The sequence below is a fragment of the Paraphaeosphaeria sporulosa genome (genome assembly GCF_001642045.1).
Source record: "Paraphaeosphaeria sporulosa strain AP3s5-JAC2a unplaced genomic scaffold CC84scaffold_3, whole genome shotgun sequence".
Lineage (NCBI taxonomy): Eukaryota > Fungi > Ascomycota > Dothideomycetes > Pleosporales > Didymosphaeriaceae > Paraphaeosphaeria > Paraphaeosphaeria sporulosa.
The window spans coordinates 90736-112571 of NW_017253362.1; the positions used below are offsets into that span (position 1 = coordinate 90736).

Sequence of the window (21836 nt, forward strand, 5' to 3'; positions counted from 1 at the left end):
TACGATGCATACCTGGGGAGCATCGGCTCTTTAAGTCTATAATGATGTTTCTCAGCTTGTTCGACCATGTCCATGCGCGATCGCAAGGACCATTGAGCGGGGACGCGCGAAAAACTGGCCTGCTCATGCGCGTGGCGACGCAATACAGAGCGCTAGAGCGCCGGTACTAAGGACTCGATACGCAAATATCGTTTGGAAGTCAAGTACTAGGGAGGACCACAAATCTACAATGTGAACAATCAGCCGTCAATGAGCCTCCAAATCCACCGGCGTAGCCTCTGCCTCCAAGGCCATACTCGTGTCTAGAACAACCGTCTCAACATCCGTCACGCTCGACACAAACGTCTGCACCAGCCCTCCACCGACCCATTCCGTTCGACTGAGAACCCCCTCCACAGTGACAGCATGGGTCCATGGAATTGAAGTCGGCGCGCGAGGAAACGGCGCCAGCGTCGTCAGTGTCTGGTCGAGGTTGGAGAATTGCGTTCTGTCGAAGAACGGCGGCACAACTGCGGAGAAGTTCAGGATACACGAGTGGATCTCGGTCAGGGTCGTGGGATATGTCCTCGTGCTGACCGGCGGTGTCTGTGTGGTCTGCGGCGTACATGTCCCCCAGATCGATGCGGCGGCTACCGGTAAGAGCGCGAGGAGCGGTAACGACGTGTGCATCGGTGTTTATCTTTCTAAATGTGCGCAGCGATGCTGACTGGTGAGGATTGCTGTTTTCGCGCCTCTCTCGCAATAAGGTGGTCCTCACGGCCCTTCCAGGCTTCAGACTCGCCTCCTCGTAGTCCGTGCAGATCCAGATGGGGAGCGCATGTGGAATCTCGCTCTCTGGCGATGCAGTTTAGTGGCGGCTAAATTCGAATGCAATATAAGATATTGTGACGCCCTCTCCACTGCACCAGCGCCATACAGCAAACTGGTTTGATGAGCTCTATATCTATTACCCGATTTAGCAAATGATAGGTCTTCAAGCCGTAATTGCGTGCTATAGTAGCTGTAGTAGAAAAGAAAGACGCCATCTGAAGGGGCAAACATAGCTTTTGCTATTTCTGATGGACTGTAATTTACCAATGTCCATAGAGGTTTAAAGGAAAGAGGGGATACCTAAATGGTTTGCAATGCTACGTCATTGCGGAATGGCAAGGACTGATCGGGGAAACGAGTGGAAGAATCGCCGGAATAGGAAGAGCCAACTACTGCTTGTCCACTTCTCCAGCCAAGACTCTATATGGCGGGACCATTAAAGTGCAAAGCGCAAGAACCACCTGTCGATATGTCGAGGCACTATGTACGTCAATATAAGGTGATCTTTTAGCCACAGACGAAGGCGAGCTGTGCAGGCTCAGCTCGTGGTCAGATTATACGGGGAAATAATATGGACTTCCTCTGGTAACATTTTTAAAAAAAAAAAAAAAAGGTTATGAATCATTGACAAGTGCTGTGCAGATCGATTGTGAAGTGACTGAAGGTTAAACCGACTTCGGGTACAGTACACAATGTGCATTGGGGTCATCAGCTTAGAAATAGCTAGATTGTGATTGGTCGATAGAGGCATTCGCCACATCTCTATACCAGTGGCACAGCGCGCTAATACGTGTTTGGCAGTAGGTAGTTGCCAACAAATCGCTCGCAACAACAAGAGATCTTTCAAGACGTCATAGATCGCGAAAGTTTATGGAAGAACCCACATAACTGATCAAGCTCAGCCTTAAACTTAAATCCAGGTTAGTAGGTTCAAGCTTTTAGGTCGTCTAATTATTCAAGCAAACAACCCAAGACAAGCAACTTTACCAAAAAGCTTCGTCACTGGTTTCGATTCCGGCTCGTTCCGGATGCAGAACCGCCGTCGGCTCGATTAACTCATTCACGATGACAGCGACGTTTGCTTAGGAGCAACGACACTTGATTTCGGCAATGAAAGAATACATCTGTGTTAAGTTTGAACCTACTTCGCAATGGATCTCTATACCTATACAATTGGATTGCCTTCAACAAAATCTACTGATTCCATTCTTGAAGCTAGATTCCCAAATAATTAATCCGCCGGTCGTACCCAATATTGCGACCCTCCACTCATCCTCAAGAAACTCCATCTATCAATCGTGCGAACCTTCTAAGTGACGCCATACTGTAACCGAGCCGAGATCCATTTCCATGGCTACAAGAGGATTACTACGCCGGCTGGTCTCTTTGCCGCCGTGACGCTAGCCATTGCGCGACGACCTCCTCTGTAGCGCGCACTTCTTCTCGTTCATCAATCCGTACGGAAGACGAGCTACTCGCATTCGAGGCGCTCCTGATGCTGCCCGCGCTTTGATTGACTGCTGGTGTTAGAACCGTGACTGGAAGATCTGGGGGGAGATATGGTACCCAACGTAGGACTGGAGAAAGTCGACGTGGAATCTTGATCAAAGCTACGAGGCGACGACGCTGTGCTTATGTCGCTCTGTGAACTGCGGAACCAGAAACGTCCGAAGCGGGACTGGCCAGAAGAGGATTTGCTGTTGCGACACATAACCGTTGGAGTACGTTGAATGGCGTCGGGAGGAACACTTGAAGGTGAAGATGGACCCTGTTGGTGCAGCGGGGCGGCAAGTATTTATACATCCAGTCTGCGCATAATTAAAGCATGCTGTGATCATACTACACAGCCTTGACCAAAGAGGTATTTGATGAAAAGGACCCTGCCGCTAGCATAGCCAGAGCTACGAGCCTAGCCCACAAATTTGCCACTCGCACCACACTTACGCGTAACATGTCATGTTTAGGTTGCTGAAAAACACAGTGGAGATTATTGGCTGGTGTTAATCAGATGTATACCCATTGTAATCAGATGGGACTTCTCACGGTGCGGCCGCCATCTAGCGTTTTGTGGCACCAACACATCGCCAAAGCAAGAATTGGCCCAGCTAGGCCGGCCTTCAGGGCATATAAATATCATCCCATTTGCTCACAACATCTAACAACCATCAACTTTACATACCAGGACGTTACCATACTCCATATTGCCGGCAGCTAATTTCTCACCCAAGAAACATAACGCCAACCTCTGCACAACACAACATGGACATCGAGCCTGTACGTCTCAAGGCAGCCTCAAAACCACCCATCACCTCGCTAACTTCCTCGACACCAGTCCCTACCGCACGCCGAGCGTCACTCCTCCCACAGCGCCCTTCTTGGCCCGATCATTATTGGCTTCGCAGACGGCCTCACTGTCCCCTTCGCTCTCACTGCGGGCCTCTCCTCCGTCGGCTCCCTCAACCTCGTCATCCTTGGCGGTCTCGCCGAGCTCTTCGCTGGTGCCATCTCCATGGGCTTAGGCGCGTATCTCGCTGCCGCCACCGAAGACAAGCACTACCGCGTTGAAGAGGCGCGGGAGTGGGAGGAGGTGGAGACCTGTCCGGAGATGGAGGAGGCAGAGATTTATGAGTTGATGTTGAAGGAGTATGGGCTGGGGAGGGAGTGTATCAAGCCGGTTGTGGAAGGGTTAATGAAGGATAAGGGGATGTGGGTGAAGGTATAGCGTCTCTTTTTTTTTATCCTCGTTCCCGGCTTCAGACACTAAGGCGCACATAGTTCATGATGGATTTCGAGCTCAAGCTCGCGAGGCCCACAACTTCGAGACGGTGGGTTGAAGCTCTCTGCATGGGCGTGTCGTACTTCCTCGGTGGACTCGTGCCGATGATTCCGTACTTTGCGTACAAAGACGTCAACTATGCGTTGTTTACTTCTATCGGAGTTACAGTCGTGATTCTTGTCATTTTCGGATACGTCAAAGCTATCGTCACGGGTTGTACCAGGCATGACGCTTGCATTAGTTCGATGCAGACGTTGGCGATTGGAGTCTTGGCATCGGCCACGAGCTATGGGATTGTCAGAGGGTTTAATCAGATCCGGCCAGTGCATCCATAACTTTTTCCATGATAAATGATAGGTACGGGACGATGCCTATACTTCATTTGGGCTCAAGGTTAATATAAAGTCGAGACATGTTGACACAGCAAGACAGGATGGGACTCCAAATTGATATATGATACATTCAATCGCAGCAATACCAATTAGTGCTGCTATTATTATTTTCACACTGCTTACTCATATGCCTGTCTGCTTCTTGACAGACGCTCATCACTGCTTCACAACTTTTCCTTGCTGTCCTTGCCATCCTCGACGTCCGCCGGCGGAAGATGCGTAGGTAGTCTCGTCCAGGGAATCACAGCGGTCCAAAGCGCGCCGAGAAGAACAATGCCGGTCGCAACGCCCCAGACGGCCTTGAGGCCATGGATGTAGGCCGTGATGATGCCAGGAAGCTGCTCGGCGGTAAAGACCTCTCGCAGCTGCGTGGCTCCGGTGTTGATGACCAGTTGAGGGTCGACGCCTGGTGCAGAGGATGGCAGCTTTACTAGCAGTTGGTTAACGAAGGCGGCTTGTGCTGCTGATGTTGTAAAGGCCCCGCCAACGGTTTGGAAGACTAGACGTTTGATCAGCATTGGAACACTCACACGTTGGTGATGGGGAATGGACTTACAGTATACATTAGCGACCACCGCAGCCAGGTCGGCATTCTCGACGTTTGCTTGAGCAATATTCATCCCGTTTTGAACCGAGAATGCGATTCCAGCTCCGGCGAGTAGCTGATACCCAATCCATTTGCCTGTCGACGTCTCAAGGTCAAGCATGCATAGCAGTCCGCAGCCGATTGTTCCCACCGCTGCGCCGACGAGCATGGTTGCGGTCGCATGTCCGGTCTTTGAAACGACAACCCCTCCGACAACGCAAAAGATACCGACGGCAACCACGATTGGGAGATTATATACTCCTGACATGATCGGACTGGCGCCAAGGACACTTTGGAAGTAAATAGGAAGGTAGTAGAGCAGTAAGACGAGGTCTCCCATAAGGAGCAGCTGATACGGGACCACAGACCAGATGGCGCGCTTCTTGAATAGGCGTGGGAGGAGCATAGCATACTCATCCAGGTACCACTCCCAGGCGACCAGGACGAGTGAGATGACGACAAAGCCGACGAGGTTTCCGATTACCTTTCCGGTCTTCCAAGGATGCTCCCCACCGAGACTGGCATAGTGCAGACCGAGGATGAAGCAGACTATAGCACCCATGGCTAGCGCCACGCCTACGGGGTCTGTTTGTAGGAATTTCTCCTTCAGGCTGGCCTTTGGTGGTTTCGCTGCGGCGGGAAGATGGAAGAAGAAAAAAACGAGAAGACCGGCTAAGCCGCCAATGGGCAAGTTTATGTAGAAGCACCTAGACTGTTAGCATCTTAGACGGTCATTCGTCTGGATCTATTACGCACCATCTCCACGACGCTCCTTCAGTGAAAGCGCCACCGATGAGCGGCCCGAGGACGGAAGCAAGACCATAGGTCAGTCCGATGTAGCCCATCAGTACGGGGCGAAACTTCGGAGTGGTGCTGAAGGCTACGATGCTTGTGCCACCAACGGATATGCCCGCACCGCCCATGCCAGCAATGACGCGTCCAACGATAAGGACTTTCGAAGTCGGCGCGACGCCGCATAAAAGACTGCCGACCTCGAAAATGAAAATGGAGAAGAGAAACGTCCACTTGAGGTCGAAGTACTTGTAAACTTTGCCCCAGGAAGCTTCGAGCCCGCCAAATGTCATGAAGTACGCAGCGCCATACCAAGTGACATCTCCGAGGCCACCGAACTCGTCTGTAATCTTAGGTATGGCTGTGCCGAGGATAGTCTAACACGTCCGTCAGATATTGCTCGACTGGAGGCGAGGCGCATTGCTCACCTGGTCCATAGAGATCAGGAACACGCCCATGATGGAGGCTCCGGCGAGACAGAAAAGTCGGAAGCCATGTGGGTACATGTCTTCATCATCTTGCTGGATGACGACTTCTGCGCTCCCGTTGTCAGGGCCCGCGTCGCTCTTGGTGGTGATGATATTTTCCGGCTCGCTTTTGGGTGTTATGGTGTTGTCTGTCTCGCTTGCGGTGTCGCCCTCGAGCGTGGGGGCGTTCGCGTGTGCTGAAGCGGCCATTGCGACGAGGCTAGACGCTGGATTGATCGCAACGAGTGGACTCACAGTGAGTTAAAGACACTCAAAGCTGAGCAGTAAGTCTGCAGACCGCCAAGCAGAAGCGGACGCGCAGCTTACAAATGGAGGATTGCGCGCGTCTGCTGCTTTGTCCCACGGGCGCGGGAAGCCCCCGCCGGGCGGGACATTTTGTAGCGACGGCAGGAGCGCCGCATGCTTAGAAACCACTGGAATGCAGATCAAATGCAGATCCCAGCGGTGCAATTAAGCCTCGACCTCCATTGGTAATTGTGCAGCGAATGGGGATTCGGCAGTGATACCGTTGAGAATGGAGGAGCCTTGGGGAGCTGAGGCGACGATGCCGGTCAGTTGCAAGGGCCCTCGGACACCAGCTTAGCGCTCCCGCGATTAGCATTCATCAGGAGCTTTTAATTCGACTGCGTCGCTTGGCAGCAGAGGCTCGCGGTGACTTCACTCTGTCGCTATTGGTCATCGGTGTCGGCTTGTTCTCCCACCTGCAATTGGCCAACCTCGCTTGCGCGCTGCCGGACGTCTGTACCACGGCTGATTGCCGCCTTCGGAAAAAAATGTAGTGCAGCAAGACAGGTAGTATCAGTCAGACGTGTCCTCCTTTAGACGTTGAAGACACCTCTCGTCGCGCCTGTCTCACATTCGCCGTCATTTTCGAGATCATACTCTAACGTGAAGATGTCTCTCGCACAGCTCAAGCGCATCTACACGGCTTTCAACCCGCCCGCTGTGGAGAAGCGCGGCGATGCCCTGAAGTTTGGAATCATTGGCGCAGCCAATTCGGCGGCCTGGGCTTTGCTCATTCCCGCCAAAATGCACCCAGAGGTCGTCGTTCACGCTATAGCAGCGCGTGACCGCAAGCGTGCTGAAGAATTCGCAAAGAAGAATGGCGTCCCCGTTGTATACGATTCGTATCAAGGTAAGCTCCCGTGCGTCCTTTTTTTTCTTCTCCATATATATTAACGTTACTTCCTAGAACTCCTGGACGACCCGGAAATTGACTGCATCCTCGTGCCACTACCGAATTCGCTACACTTCGAATGGGCCGTCAAGTCTATCCGCGCCGGGAAACATGTACTCTTGGAGAAGCCGTCCGTTTCCAATAGCCACGAGGCGGAGATACTCTTCAACCTCCCGGAACTGAATCAGCCAAAAGCACCTGTCATTCTCGAGGCGTTCCACTACCGCTTCCATCCCATTTGGTCTGCTTTCATGTCTAACGTCACTTCTGCGGATGTTGTGCACGTGGACACATACAGTATGATCCCATGGTGGTTCGTCAACAAGGACCACATTCACTTCAACTACAACCTCGCGGGGGGGACCATGATGGGCATGGGCACATACAACTTTGCAGCACTGCGCCTCATATTCGGCGCTGAGCCTGAAGAGTGCATTAGTGTTGACGTCAAGGCACTTACCGAAGGGGTCCATCACGACTGCGACACCGAGTTCAAAGCCAAATTCCGCTTCCCCAATGGCTGCATCGGCGAGGCGTTCAGCACACTGCAAGGGCCTACGATCTGGCATCCGTCATATGCGAGGGTGACGCACCGCCAGGTCGAAGTCGAGGACAAGACACTTCCATCATCGCAAAAGAAGTTTGTAACTCGCGAAGTAACCCTCCACGGCTTTATCCATGCCATATTCTGGCACCGTCTTGACATTAAGGAATCCTATGAGATCCGCGACAAAGACACAGGCAGAGTCGTGAAAAAGTGGACCGAGAGCAGGTGGCAGAAAGCGCATACTGCGAAGGAGGCCGGAGTGGATCTTGGGAAGACTGAAAGTGAGACCTACTGGATGTCATTCCGATACCAGCTGGAAGCATTTGTCAATCGTGTCAAGGGACGCGAGACAGCGTACTGGGTCGACCGCGAGGATTCGGTGCGCCAGATGAAGATGGTTGACATGGCCTATCAGAAGAGTGGATTGGGTGTCAGGCCGACGAGTAAATTCCAAGCGAACTGAGCACTTAGGAAGCGATTTGAGGAAAGGTATCAAGGAAATACAGCTCAAATAGAGAATTCAATTTGAAGTCCGGTGGCAAGATCCAGATTCATGGCGGTATTGATGAGCGTAGGGGTGCCATGCTAGTGACGCTGGTGGGAGAAGGCTTCCATTCAAACACTCTTTCCTCTGAATCCCTGTGACCTGTTGAAATTACGTAGCAAGTATACTACAGATGCAATGACGACTTCTATGCCATCAGTACCGCGAGAACAGACTCTAACATGAATGTAGTGCACGAGTGATCCAATTATGCTATACAGAGGCACGAGGTAAGCCTCACACCCCCTCACACCCTCACTCTGCAAATAGTCTCACCAGCGATACTTCGCTTTTCTCCGATCCGTACATATAGCTTTAAGTGTATCTGTGCCATATTCCACCTCAAGTCGACGGACACGCATCGCACATGCTCAGTCTTGTTAGCTCCTATGGCGTCAGACTTCTCAAGATTTAGTTTGCAATACGAGAAGGGACGGTCCGAGGGGCCAATCGGAGTGGATGTCACCTATCATTTTGAACCGTAGGTGTGTCATCTATGACAAGAATCGTTGAGCCAGCTGTGTGAACACGTAATCCCTTGGTAGTAAGACAAAAACCGAATGATCTCCATGTGTAAGGGATAGAGAGGCCGAAGCTGATACTTCCGGCACTATTTGATAGTGATACGCAAGCCGAATGATCTGCTCGTGTCACGGGAAGATTGCCTTCGGGGTATTTTTGCCTAAGGAACTTATCGGGGCCACAGAAGTTCAGAAGCTCCTGGCTTAATCGCCGACTAATTCCTTGGCCATTGACAAGACTCCTCGGTATGGTGTCGGCGATTTTAAGCTTTGCGGCGAAAAGCTTCAGCGGACAGGAGCAGTGGGCCGATGCGACACTGCTGTCATGTCACTCCAAGCGGACTTCGATGCAGCCAAAAGGGCACCGGGCGATAGGAAAGATATTTTCACCAATGATATCAATAGTTCCATTGATTAGAACACTCAACAAATACCCAAGTGGATTGCTAAGTGCTTCCTTAAGCAGTCGAAATCCCACTTCTCTGCAAGCAGTCAGCTTTGATCTGATCACGTGCAACTACCACAAACTACGCTAGAATACGCGTACGTATCACTCTTTGTAAAAGCGAAACTTACACTCACGTCGTAGAAGGATGGGTCCTAACCAGCAAGAACCGATTGCCATTGTAGGGAGCGCCTGCCGCTTCCCTGGAGGTGCCAACTCGCCATCAGCACTATGGAAGCTCCTGGAGAGCCCGCGTGACGTGGGTGTGGACATTGGTCCAGATCGGTTCGACGCCAAAAGCTTCTATCATCCTGACGGAAGTCATCACGGCACCAGCAACGTCCTTCGCTCATATTTGTTGCAAGAAGATGTGCGGTTATTCGATGCACCATTCTTCAACCTGAGTCCTAATGAGGCGGATGCGATGGATCCACAACAACGAATACTACTCGAGACAGTTTTCGAGGCGCTTGAGGCGGGAGGTCACTCCATTGAGTCCTTGAGAGGATCAGATACAGCTGTTTATGTGGGGACTATGACCCTAGATTATAAGTAAGCGTGCTCTGACTTCCAAACTTGGCCTCTACTGACTTTGTGCTAGCGACACCCTGATCCGGGACCACAACACAATGCCGAAGTATTATGCAACGGGGACAAGCCGGGCTATCATATCGAACCGCGTCTCATATTTCTTCGACTGGCACGGCGTAAGTCAGACTATTGATACGGCGTGTTCGTCGAGTTTGATAGCACTTCACCAGGGAGTGCAAGCGCTTAGGAGCGGTGAGTCGCGCGTTGCAGTGGCATGTGGAACGCAAATGCTCCTTGGGCCCGAGATGTACATCGGTGAGAGTACATTGAAGATGTTGTCACCCAATGGGCGGTCCGCGATGTGGGATGCCAGCGCGGATGGCTACGCCCGTGGAGAAGGGGTAGCATCCGTCGTGATCAAGCGATTGAGTGATGCTATCGCCGATGGTGACCACATTCATTGCATTGTTCGCGAAACCGGTGCCAACCAGGACGGCTTCTCGAACGGAATAACGGTCCCCAATAGTGATGCCCAAGCAGCATTGATCCGACAAACCTACGCGAGAGCTGGCCTCGATCCGGAAAACGTACCACAGGACCGACCGCAATTCTTCGAAGCTCACGGCACTGGCACGCAAGCGGGTGACCCGAAAGAAGCAGCTGCCATTCACCAGTGTTTCGGGAGACACGTGGCTGACTCTGAGACGCCGCTGTATGTTGGCTCGGTCAAGACTGTCATCGGACACCTCGAGGGCTGCGCGGGGCTCGCTGGGGTGTTGAAGGCAGCTGGCATGGTGCAGGCTGGTATGATCCCAGCTAACCTACATTTTCGGCGGTTGAACCCAAAGATCGAACCATATTATGACGGTCTACAGGTGCCAACGGAATTGACTAGGTGGCCGAAGCTACCGGATGGGTGCCCGAGACGTGTCAGTGTTAATAGCTTTGGTAAGTGCTTCATGAGATAGTGTGTTGTTGGCCGACTTGTTCTGCTTATCGACATGTCAACTGGTGGGAAACACGCAAGTCCGCTACCGTACCGGTACGGTAGTGACCCGCGAGCGATGCTTCGTTCACTCTTATCGTCACGCTTCCCATCTCCCTCCATTGCACCTCCCAGACCTATGAACAAAGAAAGTACGTATGCCAATACTGACACTGCCAGGCTTTGGAGGCACAAATGCGCATGCTATAATAGAGGAATACCGGCCTCCCGTTCCCCCGGCTTCTGTAAAAGGATCGTCGCCGTCACTCACGCCCTTCGTATTTTCTGCTGCGTCCGAAATATCTCTCCAAGCCCAGCTTCGAGCTTATTCGAGATTCTTGAAGGAGAATCATGGAGGTATCCATCCAAATGACTTGGCCTGGACGTTGCATGCACGCCGAAGCCATCTCTCGACGAAAGTGGCGATAGCAGCACTTTCGACCGAGCAACTGGGGCTCAAGATTGACGAGATGCTTGCCAGCGTGGACCAGAATGCTGGTGCCACAGTCGGCCTGCGTTCCATCCCCAACACAGGTACTCCGCGGTTGTTGGGGGTTTTTACGGGCCAAGGCGCGCAATGGGCAACCATGGGTTCGCATCTCATCCGCTCATCCCCCTTCGTCCAGGAACGACTGTCCTCACTCCAGGAATCACTGGATACGCTTCCTCAGGAGGATCGGCCAACGTGGCGTCTTGAGGATGAGCTACTTGCTCCAGCCGACAGTTCACGCCTAGGCGAGGCCGCACTATCCCAACCATTGTGCACGGCAATCCAGGTCATCTTAGTGGACATGCTCCGAGCGGCCGGAGTCACCTTTGCTGCTGTCGTGGGACACTCATCTGGTGAAATCGCCGCAGCCTATGCTGCTGGGTTCTTGACCGCGAGTGATGCCATTCGCGTTGCGTACTACCGAGGCCTTTATGCCTACTTAGCTGGGAACAAGAATAATCAGCAGAAAGGTGCCATGTTGGCAGTCGGAGCATCGTGGGAAGAGGCGCAACAACTCGTTTCTTCGCCCGAATTTGAGGGTCGACTAGCTGTCGCCGCGCATAATTCTCCTGCGAGCGTAACGTTATCGGGAGATGCTGATGCCACTATCGACGCTAAAGCCTATTTCGACGGCCAGAAGAAGTTCGCGAGGCTTCTCAAGGTCGACACCGCGTATCATTCTCATCACATGGAGCCGTGTGGCGATCGCTACGTTGAAGCATTGCGAGCATGTGGAGTTCAAGTGCAGCGACCGAAAATCGGCACGAGTTGCAATTGGTTCTCCAGCGTGACAGCCTCTTCTCAAGCAATGCAGGCCGTAGATGCTCTTCGGGATGAATACTGGAGAGACAACATGACAAACGCGGTCCTTTTTGCAGAGGCCATCACAAACGCGGTCACCAACACCCAGCAACTCGACATTGCCATTGAAGTTGGCCCGCACCCGGCTCTCAAAGGCCCTGCCACGCAGAACGTTGCTGAAGTGCAAACCTCTTCTCTTCCATACTGCGGTGTTTTAAGCCGTGGTAAGGACGACAGGGAGGCGTTCACTGATGCCCTTGGCTTTGTATGGACGCGTCTCCCTCACATGGTCGATTTCAAATCATTCGAGAACATCACTTTGGGAGCATCCAAAAAACCTACGATGGTCGTCGGACTCCCAAGTTACCAGTGGAGCCATGGAAGGGCTCACTGGGCCGAGTCGCGTATTTCAAAGAGGATGCGTACACGGAATACGCCACATCACGAGATACTTGGATTCCTTTCCCCCGACTCCAACGCATACGAGATGCGATGGTCAAATGTGCTCAAGCAAAAAGAGATCCCATGGCTCAGTGGCCATCAGCTACAAGGCATGACTGTCTTTCCCGCTGCTGGTTATGTTGCTATGGCTCTTGAAGCATCGAGGGCTCTCGTCGGCGACCAATCTATAGAACTCGTCGAGTTGCATGACCTCAGCATCCCCAGAGCCATCACTTTTGAGGAGAACGATGACTTGGGTGTCGAGACACTTGTCAGTCTCACGGCCATTGACCGCCATTCAGACCAACTATATACCGCCAACTTCGCATGTTACTCTATTCCTGTGCTCGGATTGGGTGCAGACCATGATATGGAACTCTCTGCCAGTGGGACAGTGAAGATCTCTCTCGGCGCCCCTGACATTGCTGCGTTGGTCCGCGTTCCTCACGAAATGTACAACATGGGTTCCGTGGACTCCGATCGCTTTTATTCCACAATCGCAGAACTGGGATACAACTACTCTGGCCAATTCAGGACTCTCTCTTCCGCACAACGAAAGTTGAACCAAGCTTCTGCGCTTGTAGCGTCTTATGTATATGATGAGATGAGCGTATCAGAGTACCTAGTGCACCCAAGTATGTTGGACGTTGCCTTCCAGGCTAGCATTCTTGCATATTCAGCTCCAGGAGATGGACGTCTTTGGTCTTTGTCAGTTCCCACAGCCATTGGAACCATCCGAGTCAACCCAGAAGTATGCGCTGCGCTGCCAACCTCTGGTTCGAGTGTGCCTGTCTACGCAACTATTGATGGCGAGTCCGAGAAGTTCTCTGCAAGTATCGACATCTTCAGCGATGACGGTGAGAACGTAATGATGCAGGTAGAAGATCTCAAGATGCGGCCATTCGCCCCCGCCAACGAAGCCGACGATCGAGTCATGTTTACAAACACTAAATATGGCGTCGCTATGCCTGATGGTGCCACCCTGCAGAGCGATCTCCACCCTAGCGCGTATGATGCGGAAGTCGCTGCTGCTTGTGAGAGATTATCAATCTATTATCTGCATAAATGGAATTCCGAGCTTGCAGAACACTCCAGTGCAGATGGATCAAAATTAGCTTCGCTCTCGGGCTGGCTTCGTCAGGCCCTATCTGTTGCAACTCGTCTGCAGCCATCAGCGATTAAGAACGAATGGACTTTGGAAAGTGCTGAAGACGTAAGAGCCTTGGCGTCAACGTACGCCGACTCCGTGGATCTCAAAATGCTATTAGCTTTTGATGAATCCATGAATGCCATGATCCAGGACATCACCGCACCTCAGGATACGCCCCAGCTTCCAATGGTCCACGACTGGTACCAAGATGGATTGGGATCTTCTGCATACAACTCTCTCCTCGGGGGAACGTTGAAGCAAATTGTGTACAGATACCCACATGCACGCATTCTGGAGTTAGGAGCTGGCAAAGGTGCTACCACTCGATCGGTCCTTCAAGCAATAGGACATACCTGTTCTTCGTACACATTCACGGACGCCTCGCAAGAGAACGTTCGCAACGCTGGCGATTCATTCAGGAGCCACAGTGAGCAGATGGCTTACAAGGTCTTGGACATCAAAAGATCACCGATAGACCAAGGCTTCAAATCTCAGGGTTACGATATTGTCGTTGCATCTCACGTTCCAACAATGGCTGGCTCCATCACGACTACTCTTGAGCATATTCGACAATTGCTAAAACCAGGCGGCTATCTCATTATGAAGGAATTCACGAACCCAAGCTCGATTCGCTCACAGGTTATGGCAGGTGCCCTGCTAGCTCTGGGGTCTGACATCGACGGCGGCTCTGTGCCTCCACCGATCCTATCCCCGGGTGGGTGGCATTCCATCCTGCGCAAAGTCGGCTTCTCAGGGGTGGATGCTCGGACGGCCGAGATTGATAGCATTGCGTGGCCGATGTCCGTCATTGTGTCTCAGGCTGTCGATGAACGTGTTCAGTTTTTGCGGCGTCCGCTGTCTGCACCCTCTCCATCCACTTCTTCTCCATTTGAACTCGAGAGCTTAGTTATCCTCGGTAACGGCACCCCCGAAACAGCTCAGATCGGTGAAGCAATAGCAGGCCATCTTGAGCGTTTCTGCAACAATATCACCGTGCTTGATGAACTACCCTCCGAGGAGGAGTCGATGGATCTCAATCCGATGAGCACATTCCTCAACCTGGTCGATCTCGATTCTCCAGTCTTCCGCAACATGACTGATGAGAAGATGCTTGGTCTCAACCGAATGCTGGAGTTGGCCAAAACCATCGTCTGGGTTACACACGGCGGCCAAGACAGTCCGTACCAAATGGCGAGCATTGCATTTGGTCGTGCAATTAGACAAGAAGCTCTGCACATCAACTTCAACCATATTGATATTTCTGGTCTGCAGCACAACGTCCCTCAAGTTATCGCAGAATATCTTGTGCAGCAGTGTGTCCTCGACGAATGGGAAGCTCCACCTTCAGCGCTTGCGGATGCGCAACACCAGGACTCCGCCTTTCTCTGGTCCAGAGAACCTGAGGTCTTCTTTGACGGTGGACAGCTCAAGGTACCTCGATTGATTCCGCAAAGCAACCAGAATGCGCGATTGAACTCACTAAAGCGCGCCATCACCAAGAAAGTAGCAATACCGGGAAGCAACGTTGGCATTGTCTCGCCTGTGAGCGAGTCCCGGCATTATGTGGTTGAGCAGCCGCATCAGAATCGAGATCATGCATCTGGTGATATCTTCAGAGTTCAGAGCTCTAGCCTGAAGGCGTTGTCCGTTTCTTCAGACACATTCCTGTTCCTGGGTATCGGCCACAATGAAGCAAAGGGAACATGTGTCCTCTTGTCAACCTCAAATTCTTGCGAGGTAGCCCCGTTGGCGATTACAAGTATGCCACAATCACTGCTTGATCAAGATAACAACGCCACCGACGACGAAATTCTAATCGCCGTAGCGAGCGAGCTCCTTGCCGAGGCTTTGACCCGAAAGCTCTCACCGGACGACCACATTATGATTCACTGCTCTGGCGCCGACTGGAGTCTCGCTGAGTCGATTCGCCGACTGGCAACCGACCATTCCATCCGTGTTACTCTCACTCAAGCAGACGACAACAACAGGACTCCGACATCAATCAATATCAATCCGCGAATCTCTAACATGAATCTGAGGAAAATAGTTGCTCGTGTCAGGCCTACCCACTTTTTAGACCTGACAGCGAGTTTTCTGGGAGACCGCATCACCCATGCTTTGAATCCGAACTGCACCATTGTCAGCGCATCCACCCTCTTCCGAAGCAACTTTTCATTACCACCATCGGCGAGCGACACAGAATCGGTCGTGCGCAGCCTCAGGAATTCCGTTCTGAGATCCAGGCCTCTGGGCCATAATTTCCGGCATCTGGTTATTCCCCTCCCAGATGTTCGTTCTCTGGAAGAAGAGTACACATTGAATGTCATCCATTGGCCGTCTGACGAGGTAGTCGAAGCCGAAGTTCATCCCCTGGATAGCCGTCATTTATTCGCCAAGAATAAGACCTACCTTCTCGTCGGCCTTAGTGGTCAGATTGGGCAGTCTCTTTGTGAATGGATGATAGCAAATGGAGCGGGATGTGTGTGCTTGACCAGTCGTCGACCCAAGGTTGATGAGAAGTGGTTGCAATCTTTTGATGGTACTGGCGCGAGTGTCAAGGTGATTTCAATGGACGTCTTGGACCCGACTAGCATCGAGCATGTGGTCAAGGAACTTCGCGAGACGTGCCCTCCAATCGCCGGTGTCGCAAACGGAGCGGTCATTTTCGATGATCAGCTTTTCGCCAACATGCCCGGAGAGTCGATGCGGCGAGTTCTCGCGCCCAAGATCGACGGTTCGATGAACCTCGATCAAGTCTTCCACGATACCAAACTCGACTTCTTCATCTTGTTCTCCTCGGTCGTATGCATATACGGAAATGCAGGTCAGTCAAATTACTCAGCAGCCAACGGGTTTTTGAACGCCCTCGCGAGGCAAAGACGCAAGCGCGGTCTAGCAGCCTCTTCCATCGCCCTTGGAATGGTTGCAGGAATTGGTCATGCTGAGAGTGCAGGTGAAGCTGTACAGGAACAGCTTGTCAAGCGCATCGGCCTTCCTCCAGTTTCAGAGACGGACTTGCGCCAAATCTTTGCTGAGGCTATCATCGCCGGATCTCAACTATCGGAAGACCCAGTGGTGGTAGCTGGCCTCCGCACTATCGGCGATGATGAGGATCTAAGGGGTCCGTGGTTCAGCAACCCTTACTTCTCGCATATGATCCAGGAGAGCCACCGTTCTTCCGATGGTGGAGACGACAAGAAAGCAACTCTTCCCGTCAGCCAATTGCTTGCCAAGAGTGCCACCAAGGGAGAAGCACTTGAGATCTTGCGAGAATCTTTTGCTACCAAACTGGTCGCAATGCTTCAGCTTGGTGACCAAAAGATTGAGCATGATGCTCCTCTCCTCGAGCTTGGCATAGATTCTTTAGTCGCTGTTGAAGTGCGATCATGGTTTCTCAAGGAACTGAAAGTGGACATCCCTGTTCTCAAGGTAGTTGGTGGCGCTTCCCTCAGCGAGTTGTGTGAAAGAGCTCTTGAAAAGCTTCCTTCGTTTGAGAAACAGGATGTCGCTGAGGTTGGAAAAACAACAACAAAAACAGGAGCAAAGGCCTCTGAGGGGAAGCCGGAGGAACCTCCAAAGGCCCAAAGCTCCGACGAAGGGTCGGATTCTGCATCAGCTTCTGATGGTCAGAACCCACCTACCGCCATGACGACACCGCCAGCTTCCATTCCAGATCTTGACTCCAAGGCAATGGACACATCTGCATTGCGCCGGAAGGTTCGTGATCATCGAAAGTTCCTGAAAAGCGAGCGGATTTCACTGCCTCAGTCTCGATTTTGGTTTCTGCGGCACCTTCTAGAGGATCCCACGACTCCGAACGTGGTCATATCTTACCACCTTTCTGGTACTTTACGCATCGGCAATCTTGAAAGAGCTATCCGCCTTGTCACCAACAGGCACGAAGCCCTCCGTACGTGTTTCGTTGAAGACGATACTTCGGCTGGCGAAGCTTATCAAAGCGTCTTGCCTAGCTCTCCATTGCGGCTCGAGCGTAAGAAAATCAATTCCATCAAGGATATTGGACTGGAATTGGCGGCCCTGGGAAGTCATGTGTTTGATCTCGAGCACGGCGACGTGATGAAGCTTATTCTGCTGACACTATCGTCGTCATCCCATTACCTATTGATCAATTACCACCACATTGTCATGGATGGGGCCAGCTGGAATGTGTTCTTCTCGGACCTGGAGAAGGCATACATGGGCCAGTCCCTTGGGCCGTCCCCTCAACAATATCCGGAATTCTCAGTCGCACAACGGCGGGCTATCGACAACGGCGAAATGCTTGACGAGCTGAAATATTGGAAGACGATTTTCCCAGCAGACGATCCCCCTCCCGTCCTTCCTCTTCTTCCGATGGCAAGGACTAGCTCTAGAGTGGCCATGGAAGGCTTCGACACTCATCAGGTCTCGTGTCACCTCGAACCAGTTCTGATTGACAGAATTAAGGCCGTCGCTAAAGCGCAACGATCAACCCCGTTCCATCTTCATTTAGCCGCGTTTAAAGCTATGCTTTTCCTCCTCGCCGGCGAAGACACGCAAGATTTGACGATCGGGTTTGCCGACGCGGCACGAAATGACAGCGGTGTGGAAAAGAGCATTGGATTCTTTCTGAATCTGCTTACGCTACGTTTCCGTCGTAATCCAACACAGAGTTTTGCCGAGGCTATTGGTGAGGCTCGCAATACCGCCTACGCTGCTCTTGAGAGCTCGCGCTTACCGTTCGATGTGTTGTTGAGTGAGCTGAACGTTGCACGCTCTTCACTTCACAGTCCGTTCTTCCAAGCATTCCTTGACTATCGGCAAGGTGTACAAGAACGACATCCATGGGGCAACTGTCAAGCTGAACTCCAAGAAGTTCGTCCGGGAAGGACCGCTTACGACATTACGTTGGATGTCACCGACTCGAACACGGATTCTCTAATCGTGTTCCGTCTACAGAAGAGCCTTTACGATCTCACCGCTGCTAACCTTCTTCTGGAGACTTATGTTCATTTCCTTGACACCATCACCAGCCGACCCTCCCTTTCGCTGGTGGACACCCCGTTATTCAGCCAAACACAGCTCGGACAGAGTACGCAAATTGGTCGTGGGCGCAATCTACAGTCGGATTGGCCAGCCACACTCCCACATCGCATTCATGAGGTTGCAATGGAGAACCAAGACCGTGTAGCTCTGATGGATGGCACAGGTCAGGAGTTGACGTACAAAGACATGGACAGCCGAATCGATGCCATCAGCGAAGCACTTCAGCATGCTGGTCTCGGGAAGGGTTCCAGAGTCCTTGTCTATCAACAGCCTGCAGCCGATTGGACATGCTCAATGCTTGCCATCATGCGTATCGGTGCTGTCTACATACCCTTGAATCTTCGCGAACCTCTTACTCGCCTGGCGGCGGTTGCCAAAGATTGCGAGCCTAGAGCAATCCTCGCCGACAAAACGACAATCGAGGAGGCCCCAGGCCTACGTACAGATAGCCTTTGCGCTGTGATCAACGTCTCAGATTTACCACTCAAAACTTCAGTTACTGTTCCGATCGTAGCGGAGCCGGATTCCGTGGCTGCCATTCTTTACACTAGCGGATCCACGGGTACGCCCAAAGGCATCAGTGTGACGCATGCTGGGCTTCGCAACGAGATTGAGGGATACACAAAGACATGGGGTCTGGGTGCCGAGCGAGCTCTCCAACAGAGTGCGTTCACCTTTAACCACTCCTCGGATCAAATGTACACCGGTCTCGTTAATGGTGGCATGGTGTACATTGTTCCAGCCGAAAAGCGTGGCGATCCTATCGAAATTGCCAAGATCATCCAGGAGCATCATATCACCTATACCAAAGCGACCCCCTCGGAGTACTCGATGTGGATACAATTCGGCGGTGAACCTCTCCGGCTTGCCTCGAGCTGGCGATTTGCGTTTGGAGGTGGCGAAACCCTGACTACAATCGTCACTGATGAGTTTGCCAGCCTCAGCCTACCGCATTTGCGCTTCTTCAACTCTTACGGTCCAACTGAGATTTCTATCTCGTCTCACAAGATCGAGATTCCTTACCGAGAGAAGGAGTTAGTGAAGCAGATGGGACGCATACCATGCGGCTACTCGCTCCCTAATTACTACACTTACATTCTTGATGAGCAGCTCCAGCCAGTTCCAGTGGGCATGCCTGGTGAAATCTACTTGGGAGGTGCCGGCGTCTCCCTTGGCTATCTCAACAACACGGAACTGACTAATAAACATTTCGTTCCTAACCCATTTGTAACGGCAGAAGATGTGGCTCACGGTTGGACGCGTATGTATCGCACCGGAGACATCGGTCACCTACAAGCCGATGGCGCCATGGTCTTCCACAGTCGCATGGCTGGTGATTCGCAAGTCAAAATTCGCGGCCTTCGCATCGAGCTTAGCGACATCGAAAGTAACCTCATAACGACTGCGCAAGGCTCCCTGAGAGAAGCAGTTGTCACGCTTCGCGAAGGCGATCCATCTTTCCTAGTCGCACACGTCGTCTTTTCACAGCAACACAATGTACCCGACAAGGAAGATTTTCTCCAGAATCTTCTCAGACGATTGCCCATACCTCAATACATGATCCCGACCATGGCTATATCTCTTCCAAAGTTCCCTCTCAACAATCACTCCAAGGTTGACCGAAAGGCTGTTCAGAACATGCCACTTCCCGAGCGGACAGGCGGATCGAAGACTGCTGTCGAAATGACTGAGACAATGGTACAGTTGGAACGCATATGGAGGGACGTGATTGGTGCCAACTCCGACAAGCTCGATATGGACCCCTCAACCAACTTTTTCCTTGTGGGTGGGAACTCCCTTCTTGTCATTCGCCTCCAAGCCCGCATCCGAGAGATCTTCCAAGTCGTCATTCCGCTCTTCAAACTCATGGGTGCCAGCACGCTGGCTGATATGGCGCGGAACATCGAGCAAAGCTCGGGTGTCAGTCACATTGACTGGGAGAAGGAGACGATCCCGCCTAGTATCCCCAGTTTCCTTCAATCACTTCCGGTAAAAGCCACAACGCCATCCCTGACAATCATGTTAACTGGCGCCACCGGCTTCCTTGGCAAATACATCCTCCCACAGCTCGCTTCTCGGGGAGACGTGCAGATGATACACTGCGTTGCCGTCCGCGACAAGCCACGACAAGGGGAACTTTTCACCGCCCCCAACGTTACGTACCATGTAGGCGACCTGTCGTCTCCCATGCTAGGGCTTAGTGTGGACGAGTTCCGCCGCCTATCAAGCGAGGTCGATGTGGTGCTTCACATGGGGGCTGTACGTTCTTTCTGGGATAATTACCACGTCCTCCGACCCAGCAATGTTGAGTCACTGAAAGAAGTCGTCAAGCTGGCAGCCCCTCGCCACGTCCCTATTCATTACATTTCAACGGTCGGCGTGCTGCCTGCAGACGAAGAACCCACACGACAAAATGCCGGTACAGCTGCTGCTTATCTACCTTCAAGAGAAGGTAGCGATGGATATGTTGCCTCCAAGTGGGCTGGGGAACGCATTCTCGAGCGTTCTGTAGAAACGCTTGGGGTGCCCTCTCGGATCTACAGGTTCCTTCCAGCGGCGGGGCAAGATGATACGCAGAAACAGAATTTGATGGACTTGTTCATCAGGATGGTTGACGCTCTAGGCGTAATACCCGACATGGGTGTCTGGAACGGTCGAGTAGACATGATTCCTGCGGAACAGATTGCGCATTGGTTAGGAGAGTCGACGATGGCTGTCACCGTCTCTGTTTCTGATAAAGGATCGGATCCTTCGGCTCAATTCCTTCATTATGAAAGTACTATCAGCTTTCATACTGACGAGCTCAACGAGTACATTGGACGGAAGAGGGGAGATCAGGCAGATCTCAAGAGGATGCCATTCCTTTCGTGGCTGGGACGATGCAAGGCAATTGGTTTCAATTATCTTATCGCATCGCAGCAGGCGACTGTTACGGATGGTGAGCGTGGTGTTGCGTATATTTCGAGGAGATGAGCATCGTCAGCGCGTAGTCTTGATTCGTTTTCTTATGGCTGTGGGATTGTTTTCTATTTAGATTGAGAACGTGGTGGTAGTCTCTCCATATCCTGTTGTTTATAATGTATCCCTTTTCCGTATGCATCTTATCATAGACCCAAGTTTGCCTCCTTCGCATCAGTCTATTTTCGGATTGGAATTTGAATACATCGAATGCGTGAACGATGACCGGAGATGCTCGAAGTCCAGCGAAGACCCTCCGCCAGACCTTGAACAACAACACCTCGCACAATCCCCATGATAGCATAGGCCAGAGTGACATTGACATGCAGCTTGACGTGATGCAGCCATCATTCACTTGGCAGCAAGCGTTTACAAAG

General features: G+C 52.0%; 6 protein-coding genes across 6 annotated transcripts; 3 read left to right on the forward strand and 3 right to left on the reverse strand.

The window, feature by feature from the left end:
- Positions 1-246: 246 nt before the first annotated feature.
- On the reverse strand, positions 247-669 carry CC84DRAFT_1173418 (uncharacterized protein; the record flags this gene model as incomplete). The annotated part of the gene is made up of 1 exon (XM_018180035.1): positions 247-669. One exon carries the CDS (start codon positions 667-669, stop codon positions 247-249), a length of 423 nt encoding a protein of 140 aa, XP_018038185.1.
- Positions 670-1939: 1270 nt separating this feature from the next.
- On the reverse strand, positions 1940-2675 carry CC84DRAFT_1161893 (uncharacterized protein). Its single transcript, XM_018177853.1, has 2 exons — positions 2377-2675; positions 1940-2327 (listed from the first exon to the last, which is right to left on the reverse strand). Exons 1-2 carry the CDS (start codon positions 2519-2521, stop codon positions 2179-2181), a joined length of 294 nt encoding a protein of 97 aa, XP_018038186.1. The 5' UTR covers positions 2522-2675; the 3' UTR covers positions 1940-2178.
- Positions 2676-2965: 290 nt separating this feature from the next.
- On the forward strand, positions 2966-3984 carry CC84DRAFT_520760 (DUF125-domain-containing protein). Its single transcript, XM_018186606.1, has 3 exons — positions 2966-3084; positions 3143-3526; positions 3586-3984. Exons 1-3 carry the CDS (start codon positions 3070-3072, stop codon positions 3919-3921), a joined length of 735 nt encoding a protein of 244 aa, XP_018038187.1. The 5' UTR covers positions 2966-3069; the 3' UTR covers positions 3922-3984.
- Positions 3985-4071: 87 nt separating this feature from the next.
- On the reverse strand, positions 4072-6352 carry CC84DRAFT_1161895 (putative efflux pump antibiotic resistance protein). The gene is made up of 4 exons (XM_018177854.1): positions 5785-6352; positions 5321-5733; positions 4535-5271; positions 4072-4477 (listed from the first exon to the last, which is right to left on the reverse strand). The coding sequence occupies exons 1-4, from the start codon at positions 6031-6033 to the stop codon at positions 4143-4145; spliced, it is 1734 nt and encodes a 577-aa protein (XP_018038188.1). The 5' UTR covers positions 6034-6352; the 3' UTR covers positions 4072-4142.
- Positions 6353-6494: 142 nt separating this feature from the next.
- CC84DRAFT_1203372 (putative oxidoreductase) lies at positions 6495-8255 on the forward strand. The gene is made up of 2 exons (XM_018181823.1): positions 6495-6979; positions 7037-8255. The coding sequence occupies exons 1-2, from the start codon at positions 6739-6741 to the stop codon at positions 8029-8031; spliced, it is 1236 nt and encodes a 411-aa protein (XP_018038189.1). The 5' UTR covers positions 6495-6738; the 3' UTR covers positions 8032-8255.
- An 830-nt stretch (positions 8256-9085) lies between these two features.
- CC84DRAFT_1161898 (uncharacterized protein) lies at positions 9086-21626 on the forward strand. Its single transcript, XM_018177855.1, has 4 exons — positions 9086-9176; positions 9226-9630; positions 9680-10557; positions 10775-21626. Exons 2-4 carry the CDS (start codon positions 9227-9229, stop codon positions 21472-21474), a joined length of 11982 nt encoding a protein of 3993 aa, XP_018038190.1. The 5' UTR covers positions 9086-9176; position 9226; the 3' UTR covers positions 21475-21626.
- Positions 21627-21836: the final 210 nt, after the last annotated feature.